General features: G+C 44.2%; 1 protein-coding gene across 2 annotated transcripts in view; it reads left to right on the forward strand.

The window, feature by feature from the left end:
- The window catches only part of ASTN1 (astrotactin 1), a 364,520-nt gene that overhangs the window by 333,396 nt on the left and 16,593 nt on the right, over positions 1 to 14,531 (forward strand). For both annotated transcript variants that reach the window (XM_083157262.1, XM_083157261.1), the window contains one exon: positions 11,363 to 11,546. In XM_083157262.1, coding sequence (XP_083013388.1) covers positions 11,363 to 11,546 — 184 coding nt within the window. The remainder of the gene's footprint in view (positions 1 to 11,362; positions 11,547 to 14,531) is intronic.

Raw genomic sequence — 14,531 nt, forward strand, 5'->3', positions numbered from 1 at the left:
CAGGATCACCAAAAGTAGCCCTTCCTTGCAATGAACTAAAGGGCTTCTGCACATACATGATTGATCTGACCACCATGCAGATAGGCCATTTCCAGGGGCGAGTTCCTGTGGTACGCTGCTGGAACTACATCCTGCAAAGTGTAGCCCATAGGCTACAATGGGGTACCGTAATCAGAAGATTGTGGTAGCTGCGGGTGCCAATATTGTTAAATCAGGGAGCATTGCACACCCTCATAGGACCCTAGGGGGGATGGAGCTGCGTGTGGCATGGAGGGCTTCTTAGGATTTCAGACAGAGGGGTGTCATTAACAAATGTATTATATTATGCCTGGCATTTCAACCCTAGCATGACTAGGGGAGGGTAATTGTACAGTTGTTCTGTCAGAGAAAGTTTGGGGTGATAAGGGGAAACAGCTGCCAAAATACAGGTGTGTCACTACTGTTGGCCTCTCACTTCGGCCATGCTGTGCAACCATAGACAGGGCCTGAGTAAGATTTCCAGCCTCCTTAGGCTAATACAGAAGAGAACCCCCTCCCCCTTTCCACCAACAATGTATTTGCTCATACAGTATGCAGCTAAAATTCTGTAACAGGCTCAGGTCTCAGGTTTATATTGCAACTTCCCACCCTAGCAGTGCTGGCAGTGGCGGCAGTGGCATCAATCATAGCATAGGCAGTGGAGCCAGCCGCGGCTCTCACAGGATCTCCTCTTCTTGGGGATCCTGCCTGGGTGACACAGGCAATCCCAACAGGCACCCACTTGCTCAGCCCGAACTCCGGCGGCTCTAGGAAGCCCTACAATCCCAGTTCAATCTATTGTGCCGGAGCTGCACCCTCTCAGGACCCAGCACCCTAGGCTACAGCCTAATCAGCCTATTGGTTAATCAGGCCCTGACCATAGAGCTACTCAGAAGGTCGATAACCAACTGATCTGTAAGTAATGCTGTGTCTTAGTATGAACCCACTGGGACTCTCCATACAAACCCAGACAGCTGCAGCCAGCATCTGTGGACCCTGCATACATTAATATGCATCTCTGAGGTCTTCCGCTTCCAGCAACGTGGAGTGAGCAGCCTCTCCACACCGCACTGCGATCCCCGTTACCTGCAAGCTGCCAACGACGCACAGAAATCGCTCCAGGTTCCCCCGGCAGAGTGCAGACAGCACGGACAAGTTTATGACCCCCCCCCGCTGACCACCAAGATGCCGCCACAACCTCCGCAGCAGCAAGGAGAGGAGAAGCGGAGAGGTGACCACAATATGGCGTCGAGCCAAGACAATGCCCAAGGCACTCCAGCGATAGCTGAGCCAGACTTCGCACAGGTATTTCTTCCCTTACCTATGATGATCTGGTGGCAGCAATACACTCCACCATGGCACCTTTACTGCAGAAAGCTGTCACAGACACAGCTACACAGATACAATCACTGACAGGCCGAGTTTCAGTGGCAGAAAACAGAATTGGGGAAAACACAAACCATGTTAATGCCTTACAGAGGATGGTTCAGACACTACAGATTGAGAACAAGCGTTTGTTTGACAGCATAGACCATTTTGAGAACAGAACAAGACGTAATAATCTTGGGTTGCAGGTAGGGTGACCAACTCATCCCTTTAATCCAGGACTCATATTAATTACACAGGTTCTGTGGCTGGCTTTCACCTGTTTTAAACTGCCAAACCTCAAGACTCCATTTCACCTGGTTTTAAACTGCCACAGAACCTGTGTAATTAATATGTGTCCCGGATTAAAGGGATGAGTTGGTCACACTAGTTGCAGGCCTCCCTGTGCTAATCAAAGGCCCACAGTTGGAACACTTTGTACATACTACACTGCCTACTTTGCAACAGATTGAATCCGCTTGTGCAGACATAGTAGTGGAAAGAGTACACAGATTAGCCGCCCACCAGCCTGCGCCCAAAGAGAGACCAAGAATAGTAATATTTAAAGTCCTGAATTATCTGCATAGACAACTAATATGGTCTGCATCCCGCAATATTAACCCCATTAAATGGGAAGGGAATACATTACGTATATACCAAGACTTCTCTATAGAGCTTTCTAAAGCCAGGCGCTCTTTTTCATGTCTGTTCCTCACTGGTACAATCTAAGAGAAAATGCTATTTCCAGCGAAATTACGAGTTTTCACACTGACAGGTTCTGGTTTCCATGATTTCCTCTTGGCTGCAGAAGCTGAAGCTTTCTTGAAGGAGGAAAACAGCTCACAAGAAGCAGAAGATATATCTGATGGGTCACATAGTTGAGTACAATCATGCTGCAATATCTAAATATGTTCGTCATGTTCCACACCAACTTTGTTCAATACCCTTCCCCCCATTCACCTTCTCTACTGTGGAGTTGGACTTTGAATATATCCTACAAAGGGCGACGGGTTCTAAAATGTTATTTAATAAGTTAATATCGACCCTATTTCACTAACTTTGGAGTTATATACTTTAAAGATATTTATTGAAGGGGATGCGTAGGTGGCAGGAGTCATGTTGTTACCTGAAATTACTCTAATTGATAATCCTGATGTGTGGCATACAGGAGATGCCCGCATCAGACAGATGTTGGAAGTCCAAATTGGATGTATATTGGATGTATATTTGGCTGCCGTGATTAAAGTCACGTTTTGCAATTTATTTTGTTCTCGATTCGCTTTCTATATTTGTATATTTGTTGTATGTCTTGTCCTAGTGTAATATGTATACCCCATGTTTTACCCCCCCCCCTATTCCTCCCCTTCCCTGGGATATGTCAGGTGCCAAGTTTTGACTTCTTAATTTTGAAATGTCTATTACCATAGGCTCTTTAAATATCAGGGGTATCCATGCACCAGCCAAGAGGAGGAAACTCCTGACTTATTTAAAAAAAACAGAATGTGGATCTTTTCTGCCTGCAGGAAACTCATCTTTTGCAAACGGAAGTTAAAAAACTTAACTTTGTACAGTGGAAATATTAGGATCGGCATCCCACACCTCCATCCTGTGGAGTTGTAATTTTAGCAAAGTTACTTTTAGACATTCAAGTTTCTTCGATGTATGCAGATCCTGCAGGCAGATATGCTATAATAAGCTGTACAGTTAGAGGCAAGGAAATTACTATTTGCAATGTGTACCCTCCTACCCAATATAAAAAATCCTTTTTCACCCAGTTGTTATCAAAACTATACACAAACGAACCATCTTTGTTAATTCTTTGCGGAGACCTGAATTTACTCTCATCCACGTTTATGGATCGCTCATCGTCACTTATTTAGCAAAAACAATTAATATGATAGATTCTTGAAGATCCTTGAACCCGGAAAAGAGGGATTTTACTTGCCTTTCATTAACCTACAACACATGGTCCAGAATAGATTACATACTTGTAGCGGATCCATTATTTCCAAAACTCACTTCAGCAACCATTGTGCCTCCAGTATTGTCTGATCACGGGCTAATAACCATATCTATGGTCATACAAGATAATGTAAAAGCACAACCAATATGGAGATTCCCCTCTCATTTATCCCAGTCTTGAGGCATGCAAGATTCCATTCAGCAACATTAGAACTGTTACTGTTCTGATAACGAGACTTACCAACGTAAAAACCCAACCATTTTTTGGCAAGCAGCCAAAGTGGTGCTACATGGAGAAGTAATTGAATATTTCTCGAGACCGGAGAAATCAGACGGGTAAATATAGAGAATTGCAGTCTGTTTTAACAGAATCCTTTCAAAAATTTAAACTAGACCCATCACCTGTAAATAAACTGTCATATCAACTAGCCAAATCGCAAAATAACTAATACCTGCAAATCCAAGGGGATAAGTACTTGTTTAATGTGAACTCTAAGTTCTACACCTTTGGGAACAAAGTAGGGAAATTACTCATCTACTGCAGGGCTATAGACAGTAAGTAGTGGTCCAGCCCTTGATACGGGAAGACAAGACTTTAACTACCTCAGATGCCCAGATAGCAGCAGTCTTAAAAGAATATTATGAAGCACTTTATACCTCGCCTCGGATATCTTCGGGTGGGCCAGGGGATGGGTCCCACTCCTCTTTCATCTCATCTGATACCTCTTCAAATAATTATTGGGACTCTCTGCCAATGCCACAGGTCCCTGACAATCTTGCCACGGCCTTAATTAACCCTACTTCTACCTCTGAAGTCCTCTGGGAAATAGTAAAATAAAAATTAGCTAAAGCCCCAGGCCCCGACGGGTTCACAAAGAAATTTTATAAATTAATGGCCAAACATATTGCTGGGCCTTTGACAGCATGTTTTAATATGATACTTACCGATGGCATATTACCGGATAATTTTTCAGATGCTGTTATAAAGGTATTACCAAAATCTGGGAGAAATTTGCAGTTGCCAGGGTCATACAGGCCAATCTCTCTACTACGGTTCTGGAACAAAGTAGTTACATACATTAACGGAATGTTCAATGTCAAGTTCTCTAACGGTGCAGCAGCGAGTATGGGACTACATTTTTTAGCATGGCAGTTAGACAAACTCAACAAATACAAGTTTCCTCTATTGATTACAATATTATCTGTGGCCAGGAAATGTATCCTAATTCATTGGACGAAGCGGACCGCCCCTCAATTGAGGTTAGTCCAACAAAAAATGCTTCAGAAAATGGAAAGAAAATATGCAAGAATGGATATTGAATCTGGAGCAGTTGGGTTTTACAAGACATGGACGTTATTTATAGATACTCTCGATGTGTCCACTAAAGACCATATTACATCTGTATTTGAAAATGTTTCATCTATCGACTTCTTAGTGCAAACGTAGCTCACACAGTGAACTATGACTATAAACATTTTATGAGACTACACAAGCAGTGTATAGTAGTAGATGTAAGTGATAACCCCTTGTGATGTAAACATAACAATTGGTTTGCATATGGTATAGTACGTATGGCAGAACCTGATATCCCCCCCCGCCCCCGGCCCCCTTTCATTGTCATAACGGTTTGTCTTTGTCTAAATGTTCTAGTTAATACAATGTGTTTCGGTATTTGATCAGCGATATCATTAATCAGGACGAATGTGCTGAAAATACTTATTGCTGGGAAATATAGCATATGCTCTTACTAATTAAGTTGATCCACTTCCTATAATATACCGAACTGGGCAACATAACGCCAGTATGATGTTTTGGATGTTATTATTTATAATTTTCTGAAACACAATTGTCTATGCAGCCCATATTTATATGTTTGTATGTTTATTTGTATATCTGTATTATCATACAAAATGTTTCAATAAATATAATTTAAAAAAAAATGTATCTCTGAGCCAGGCCCTTCATAAGTCTACCTACAGTACATACTTGAGAGTTCTCTATAACTTTGGTGGTAGGCGCCGCCGCACTCCCTCCGCCTCCGGCGGCGCTGCTGTCATTGACAGTGCCGGGGCTTCGGGACGCAGCGGGCAGTGCCATCTTCCCTGGCAGCAGCTGGGTGCTCAGGACGGAAGTGTCGGGTGTTGCTAGGTAACGACCCGAACTTCCGTTCCCGGCTGCATCAGCCAATCGAATTTGAAATATAAGGCCAGTGTCTGCTGGGCACAGCTGCCGGTTATAGCTCTGTCTGCCACTCCGTATACAAAGTGTTCCTGGTTCCTGTGAAGTCACCCTGCTGTGTCCAGTGTGTCAGTCCAGTCTGTTTCTGGGCCTCTGCCTGTTCCAGCTGCAGTGTTTGCTTCCAGTCTGCCCGTCCGATCAGAGGATCTCATGCACAGTCTCCACTCTCCATTATTTGAGATAAGCCAAGAGTTGCCCTCCATTGTTATTTATTGGTATCATCTCTTTTTACATTGTTGCATTCCTGGTTCTGTAGTTTTACTAAACGCTGGTTCCATCTTGTGTATTCTTACATATATTATTGTTTCCGGTACCACCTTCAAGCACTGTTGATTCCCCTGGATCTCGTTGGGCTTGCCTCCAAACTACAACCCGCATCTCAGAGACTCTGGGCTATCCCGTTCCAGTCTTTGTCTTAGTTAGTGTATCCTCTTGTCATCCTGCTGCCTCGACAGATGCGTTGCCCTACGTAAGACCTGGCGGCATTGAGGGCGGAGCCGACATAACCAGCTCTGTCAAACGCGGCTGTTATAGGTGAAGCCTAGCACCGCACGCGTTCGCCAACCACGGCCTGAGGCAACAAGGTTAGGGTTCTGGTTTGGTGATATTCCCCAGAACATTTGGATTCTGATACATTTTTGTTGATTGCAATGCATTCCTCTATTCTTGCTGTACATTTTTGGTCACTCTTAAATGTTTTATATGTACAGAAGAAAATATATTATACACTAGGTGATTCATCGCGCCCTTCGGGCGCTCTTCACACCGTCGTAAGGGGCTGCGCCCCCTTAATTTGAATGAGAAAGATGGTTAGAATTGTATGTAAGATGCCTGTATTGCAACTTGAGTTATAGGTGAAATGTGTTAAATAGAGAGCATATGATGTGGAAGGGGGTGTGTATTGTTTTGTTTAATTAAAAAGCGGTTACAGAGTAAGATGTACATTGATAGTGTGGATGGTACAGTGACATTTGTGGGTGTGGGGGGGGGGCTGTGTGTGCGTGTTGTTTAGGTGTGTGTGTGCAATAGTATAGTAGGGTGTTTCTGAGTCAGCGGCTCCCCACTGGCGGAGGTCACGACACAGGAAAACAGGAGGCTGGGTAGTGATAGGGGTGTGTGGGCATAATGGGGACTAAAGAGGAGGGTGGGAGATACTGTGCAGCTTCTGCCAGTGGGTGAGGGTCCAGCGTGGCAGTACAGGAGTACAGGATGGTGGCCCTTAGTCAGTGTCTCCTCCTACTGGGTGGGAGTTCGGGTGCATGAGAGCAGGAGGCTGGGCTATGAGGCATGATAGGGGCATGTGGGCAAAACAGCGTCAGCGACTCCCCAGCGGGAGTCACCGGGGGTGCCGCGAATTGCGGGGGGTGTGCTGCAAATTGCGGGAGGGGCGTCGCGGGGGGTGCCGCGAATCGCCACAAGAAAAAATCAACACAGAAAGTTCAACACATGTAAATGTTGACATAAGTGTGGCACTTCATCGGTGTCCATGTCGACACATGAGAATGAATATGAAAACATTAAAAAAAAGAAATATAAATCTTCAAAAACTCATGTCAACCTTTTTCATTGTCGACCATAGCCGTGCCAGTGTTTTGCATGTGCCATTTAATCCTGGGGTTGCCGTGAATCGCGCGCGGGGGTGGGGGGGAGGGAGGAGGTGAGGGGTGTCCGCGAATCACGGGAGGAGGGGTCGTGGGTGGAAGCCGTGAATTGCGGGGGGGGGGTCGCGGGGGGGGGTGTGGGTGCCGCGAATTGTGGGAGGGGGGGCGCGGGGGTTGCAGTGAATCGCGGGAGGGTGGGTCGCGGGGGCGGGGGGTTGCCGCAATGACAGGAGGGGGGGTCAGGGGTGGGGAATCGCGGTAGTGGGGGTCGTGGGGGGCACCATGAACCGTGGGACGGGGGGCCCGGGGGGTTGGCGCGAATCGTGGGAGGGGGGGTCGCGGGGTGCCGCGAATCGCAGGAGGGGGGGGTGTCACGGGGTGGGGCCGCGAATCGCGGGAGTCACCGGGGGTGCCGCGAATTGCGGGGGGTGTGCTGCAAATCGCGGGAGGGGGGTCGCGGGGGTGCCGCGAATCGCCACAAGAAAAAATCAACACAGAAAGGTCAACACATGTAAATGTTGACATAAGTGTGGCACTTCATTGGTGTCCATGTCAACACATGAGAATGAATATGAAAACATTGAAAAAGTGAAAAATAAATCGTCAACCTTTTTCATTGTCGACCATAGCCATGTCAGTGTTTTGCATGTGCCATTTAATCGTGGGGATGCCGTGAATGGGGGGGGGGAGGGAGGTGCATACCTCCCATCATGACCCTCTCCAGGAGGGACACATTGCTCTGTTTCTGGACTTTCTTCTTAATTTATGGATTACCATCACCTGTGTTTAAACACCTTTCTTATCAATTACCCTGTTTAAAACAGGTGATGACAATCATAAATTAAGCTGGAAGTCCACAACCCAGCGTTACAGCTCCAGACACACTTTGAGTGACAGATGTAGCCAAATATATAAGAGATTCTTGTCTGAAGCTTCCTGCAATACAAGGTCAACATGGTACCTCAGGGAATGACTGTAATGTTTACTTGTACACTTATGTGCTGGCTTTAATGTAATCCAATGCCTAAGAATCCATGTATGTCCTCAGAGTATTTCCAGGTTCTAAGGCTCAGTAGAACATACTCAGTATAAGTTAGAGAAATTTACTCAGGATGACGCAGAGCCGTCCACCACCCTGTGCATATTTTATAAGTAAGTGCTCTGTGCTGTAAATAAATTAATAGGTAGATGATGTTAAAATAAAAACATCTAAAATGCATCCAAAAAAAGAACAAACATTTGAAGTAAAAGAAAAACTATCATTAAAATGTAATAATAAGGGAAACTGGCACCAGGACAGATTTTGGTGCCCACTCAGTCCCTCTTAAGACCCATACACACTGGGCGACTTTGAGCTGAAAGTCGCTCAAAACACCCAGTTTGAGTGGCTTTCAGCTCAAAGCCGCCCAGTGTGTATGCCCCGGCGATGAGCGGTGATCGCTGCTGCGCGCTCCCGCAACATCACTGGGAAAGCCGTTCATCTGCTGGTTATACCAGCAGATGAGCGGCTTTTAGGACGGCTTTGCATAGCGCTCTGCTATGCAACGCTGTCGTTCCCCCTCCGTCGGCACCGGGCAGGGGGAAAGCCGCTCAGTGTGTATGCACTGAGCTGCTTTCCCCACAGCGATGATTGGCATCATCGCTGTGCATAGCCGCCCAGTGTGTATGGACCTTTACATAGACTTTGAGATTACAAATAGAACTAGAATCTCTTTATGAATCATGCAAGACTTTCACCACCAGAGTTTGTAGTGTATACTGTATGTGTACTGGGGGGGGGTTGATGTATTAAGCCTTTGGAGAAAGAGAAAGTGGAGCAATTAAAGTCCTGATGGAAAACCTACCTTAGAGGGGGTGCCAGATGTCCTCTCGACAGTCGGGATTCGGATAGTCAGTAGACCGACATTGGAATCCCGACTGTTAAAAGCCCGATAATTGGAAACCTGACTCGCAGAGGCTATTCTACCTCATGGGGGTCTGACAGAGGGAGAATATAACCTGTGGTGAGCCACTGAGCCCACCACAGAATTTCGAAATCCCAACTGTAGGGCCCCGTACCACACTGCTTAGAGGCTCATGCTAGCATGGATAGGTCTGGTATGGGGTCCCAACTATCATCAAGTCCTAGACTCTATGGGGTACATTTACTAAAGGTTCGAGGATGCGATAGAGAAATGATAGACAGAAACTGATTGGTTGTTATGGGCAACATCATCTCTTTTCACTTTTTGAAGCTTTAGTAAATTTACGCCTATGTATCAATTTACAGAAGATTTATCAAAGCTTTTAGAGGATAAAGTGGAAAGAGATAAAGAGGTCTACGTCCTATGCCTTGGAGATAGATAAAGTGGGAGGAGATAACGTACAGTTCCAGCCAATAAGCTCTAACTGTCATTTTGCATGTTGTGTTTGAAAAATGACCTTAGCTCTTCTCCCAGTTTTGATAAGAACTGGATTTGAGTGAAGCAAATTTAATGTGCATATTCACTATACAATAATTGTTAACAAAATGCATGATAACAATATCATTACTTTACAAGTTACTTTACAAGGTACATTTTATGTGTCAATTCTTCAGGTGCACCAGCAGTAGACATTCTTCTCTTTTTCGTTAAACCCAATATCATTATCTGTATTATCGTGTTGATAACAACTCCCCTGTCTTATGGACATCCAGTCTAATTTTGATGATATCATCAACCTGTTCTGAACAGGGGCTGGGTGATATCACTGAACAATATTGTTCAGTGTGCATGCACTATATCTTTTAACCAGCAGTTCAGCGGAAATCGCTAACGATATTGCTCGTGGAGCAAATCATCTAGTATGTCCTTATTCTAATTGCCTAAATGGTGAGCGTCTGCGCATTTATGCTTGGTGCGAGCAGGTATGTTCGCATCTAGCAGTGCGGGCGGGAGGCTTAGGGCAGCGGCAAGTGGTCGTGCCCGTGGAACGCCCAGAGTTTCATGGGTGTTCCCATGAAAACGCTGAGCATTCCCATGTAAAAGCACCCATGCCCCAGGTGTGGGGGGCGGGCAGCTGATTTCAGCAGATTTCTGCTGCCCTCTCGCTTCCCGCACAGGGCGCTCGTAGATGTAAGACACCAGAGAGGCGTCCCACATCTGCGAGCGCTGTAGAAATCATTTGATGGTCCGTGACTATCAAATTATTTCCTCCCCGCACACAATCTGTGAATGGATGTTTATGCAAAACATCCATTCGTTTATGCAAAACATCCATTCGCATGTGTGTGGGGGAAACTCGGCGTACAAGGGGGGCGGCAGTGCAGGCGACTTTGGTGGACTCACAAAGCTGCGAAATTTGCAGCTTTGCGAGTCAACCAGAATAAGATCCCTAGATACTCAGCTTGGGCTCATTCACATTTATCCATTGTTATTGCACAGACGTGGTTCTCTGGAATTCTATTCTCAACTGTAATGCTGAATTTAAAATAACAAAAAGGAAAAGGGCTATTTCCTATGTGTTTTCCCGGTGCTTGTCAGTAATTGAGCCCTAATTCTGGATTTGTTTGCTGTAGGAATACCGCAGGACTTCTGTATAAGTTTGTTGTATCCATCACCCCAACATGTAATGAGCCCCTGGAATGTACTATAAGTTTAATTTCTAGTGTTCATCAGGACAAGCAGTATTACTATACACCACCAACGGTTCTGCCTCATGAAATCCCCAAACTCCTGAAAATGTTCTTCCAACTGCGGGCGTATTGCTTGGCAATTCTAATTAATTAAATGTTATAAATTGCTTGAATGTTCTTCCTTCAGTTACATGACCTTAACTGCTATATTTTGTATATTCAGTGATACTTGTTATAGCGATTCATGCAATTTAGCTACTTTGGCAAACCAATTAAATATAATTAAGACTGAAGTTAATAAACTGTTAAAGATGATAGAGAACATTTAAAATAGGTTATTGTTTAGTCTTGATGCATTTCCTGTACGTTTTGTCTAGTGCTTTTCTTTTCCGCTGTTAAAAAAAAATTAATGAGTTTGGGGAAAATTGGGAGAATTAAGAGTTGATCCGGAACACTGTAGTCTACTCTGTGGTCATTACGCGGCAATGTTGGTTGCAAGATACACACTATTAAGTACGTGATGTATATTTTACTGTCCTCCCTTCTCAACTGTGCAATTGATCACTTTCCTCTCTATCCCAGAGGTGGCTGATAAGATCTACAACCTTTTTAATGGCTACACTAGTGGTAAAGAACAGCAGACGGCGTACAACACCCTATTGGAACTGGGGTCTCCCAGCTTACACCGGGTACGATTCCACTACAACCAGCACTTCCAGAGTTTTGGGGAGTTCACCTGGCGTTGTGAGGATGAGCTAGGTCCCAGGTATACCTCATTTCAAATTTTTTTATTATTTTGTGTGCTCTTTTTTCCCCCTTATTTTTATAAGTCTATTAAAAGTTACATTTTAATTCAATTTACGGTACTTGTTTCCAAGCACGGCACCCATCGTATGCCATCGCATACCACTAATTAAGGTATGCGATGGGATGTGATGGGACCCGATTTTCGGGTCGTAAAACCCGCACTGTACAATTTTAATATTGCGCTGCATCGCATGCCATTACAATCCACGTCGGCATGGAGCCCGAAGCGTTGCGAGCGTAGCGAGCCCCGCGAGGTGACGCGGAATTCATGTGAAGTAATCCGCGGCCCCTCGCGGGGCTCGCTGCACTCGCCACGCTGCGCTCGCCACACTATATAAAATCAACTCCACGCCACGTGGATAGTGGGGGTATGAAAAGTTCGGAGGACGCGTACCACTGCCCCTCACGGGCTCGCTGCGCTCGCCACGCTTTGGGTTGGCGTTGATAGTGGGGGTGGCGTTAACAATGGGGGTGCATTTAACATAGTAATCACCCATCAGGGTGCCTGTACAATTAAAAATCGGGTCGGATCGCATGCAATGCGATGCGATCCGATCTATACGATGGCATAAGATGAAAATCGTGGGCGCCGTGCTAGGAAACAAGTAACCAATTTACTATACAACAATAATTGTTTTATTAAGAGTGTGCCCAAAAAGCACATTTGTCTTGTGTTTGGTTGTGTGTGGTTTAGTAACATACATAGTAAGTAAGGTTGTAGAAAGACGTACGTCCATCAAGTCCAACCTTTTTTGTTTTTTTAGCTTATTAAATAGTAATAATAATAATAATCAAAAAACATCTCTACATACCTTGGAAACTCATCCAATCATTGTGTGGATCAGGGTATGTCCTATTGTCCCTACTTTCCAGCCTGGAACATTGCTCCAAACTTCAAATTTGAAATTTGCAACCTGGCCGCCTTATCATTAAGTTTTTTCAAACTATAGCAACATCTATATTTACTCCTAAAACTATATAAAAAGACCCTCATTATTACCTGAAAGGTATGCCCTATATACAGTATTACTTGTTTTACTAAATATTTATAGGTGTGCGCAGTATTCTGTGTTTAAGGGGGTATTTATAAAGTACCATCCAATCAGTTTCCTCCATTTTTCTTGCACAACCTGTAACACAAGAGTTTCTGTAGAAGCTGATTTGTTAGTGCTTCATCTATCTACCAAGCTACAGATGTAGGCTGTCTAGTCTTTGCAGGGGCTGGCCCTTCAACTTCCAGCTCCCGCCAGGGGACGCATGCCCTGTGGCAACGGAGCTCCCCCTAACCCTGCCCGTCTCCCTGAAGCGGAGAGACTGGGACGCACGTGCGCGTGATGTGAAAACACCCCTTTTTGACATTAAACTTCATACCTCCCAACATTTTAACGATGGCCAGTGGGACAGAAAAAGAGGTTGGGCCTTGGATGGATGGGGGGCAGGTCCAGAAGCGGAGGTGGTGGGACTGAGTGCTTTGACACACACACATACCCGTTCTAGTAATTGTAGGATGTGCTCAATGCTCATTGGGCATCTATTTAGTGATCACTGGCTCCCCAAACCTTCTGCCTACTGTCACAATGACCGATTGATGGGAAGGCAGGACAGTCTCCAATTAGTGAGTCTGTCCTGCTATAATTGGGACAGTTGATAGGTATGACCATATTCTGTTCTTTTTTCTATAATAGCATCACATTTGTATATCTCTAGTTTGTTCCAGTCATGTTTCTGAGGCACAAAAACATTTTAGCAAACTTTCTAAATTGCTGTCAATTGCAGCCAACCATTGTTTTTAGAAAATGTAAATAGGATTTGTTTTCTTAAATGTTGGTTACATAAAGTAGAGGATGTGCCACAGCTTGTTTACACAAATGTTTTTCCTTGGACTTTTAAAAACTTGTACATTATTTTTCTACTGCACTTAGAAGCATAAAAAAAATACACAGACACCAGGTAGCTGAGTCTTAAAAGAAAAACACAAGCTTGAATTTAGTGTTTTTTCTCTCTTTTATATCTCATGTCCCCTTGGTTATTTAGAAGTGTTTTGCAAACAATTGAGTGTGTTCAAAATACAATTATAAGCCTCTAAAGTATATTTAAGTGAAGTATAAACTTTTTATTCCTCCTGTCAAAGACACGACGAGGCAGGGCTATTTCACAGTGCGGGTAGCCATTTTGTGACAGAACCAACATGTATGAGAACGAAGCATATCCTGTACACCGCAAAAGTAGCCATTTTGTGGCTGAACCAAAATGGATGATGGTGAATCCATGAATCAGTTAATCAGGAAAAATTCATGTGACTAATTTCTAGTCAGCTGATTGGCTGCTATCTCATGAATATCAACAATATTGGACCAATCATAAAATGGTTTCAAACACTATTTAAAAAAAGTACATTAAACTGCTAGAAAAGACAATATGTATATCAATTGTTGTGTATTATGTATAGAAATAATGTTCCTGAAATAGTTGGTATATTTATATTACTGTACATAAATATGCCCTTTCAGCTCTATGCCAGTGGTCTGTAGCAGATATATAGGTCAGGTGAAAGTTAATTCTCTTACTAAACAAGCAGACAGTGAAAGACACACGGACAATGTATTTTACCTTCATGCCTCATATGTAAAAGTTTTCATTTAGGGGTTTAGTGGCCTGTTAAAATGTCACTGCCGCTGCCGGAAGGCCATTAGCCAATGAAAGTGAAGATACAGAGAACTTGAATGGGAAAGTATGCATTTTGTTTGGCAGTGATTAGCATTGCATATCTCTAGCTTATCACTGAGGGGCTTATTTACTAACAAATAGTGATAACAATAATTTTTATGAATCATATAACACTGAACAGCTGAGCTACATTCAGCTGCCTCCTTGATACCAGCCCAGAGCGTGTTGGTTTAGTTTAACATTCTCTGAGCCAGGAATTGCTCCTGGCGGACACATC

The sequence above is a fragment of the Crinia signifera genome, chromosome 8, assembly GCF_055691185.1.
Source record: "Crinia signifera chromosome 8, ASM5569118v1, whole genome shotgun sequence".
Lineage (NCBI taxonomy): Eukaryota > Metazoa > Chordata > Amphibia > Anura > Myobatrachidae > Crinia > Crinia signifera.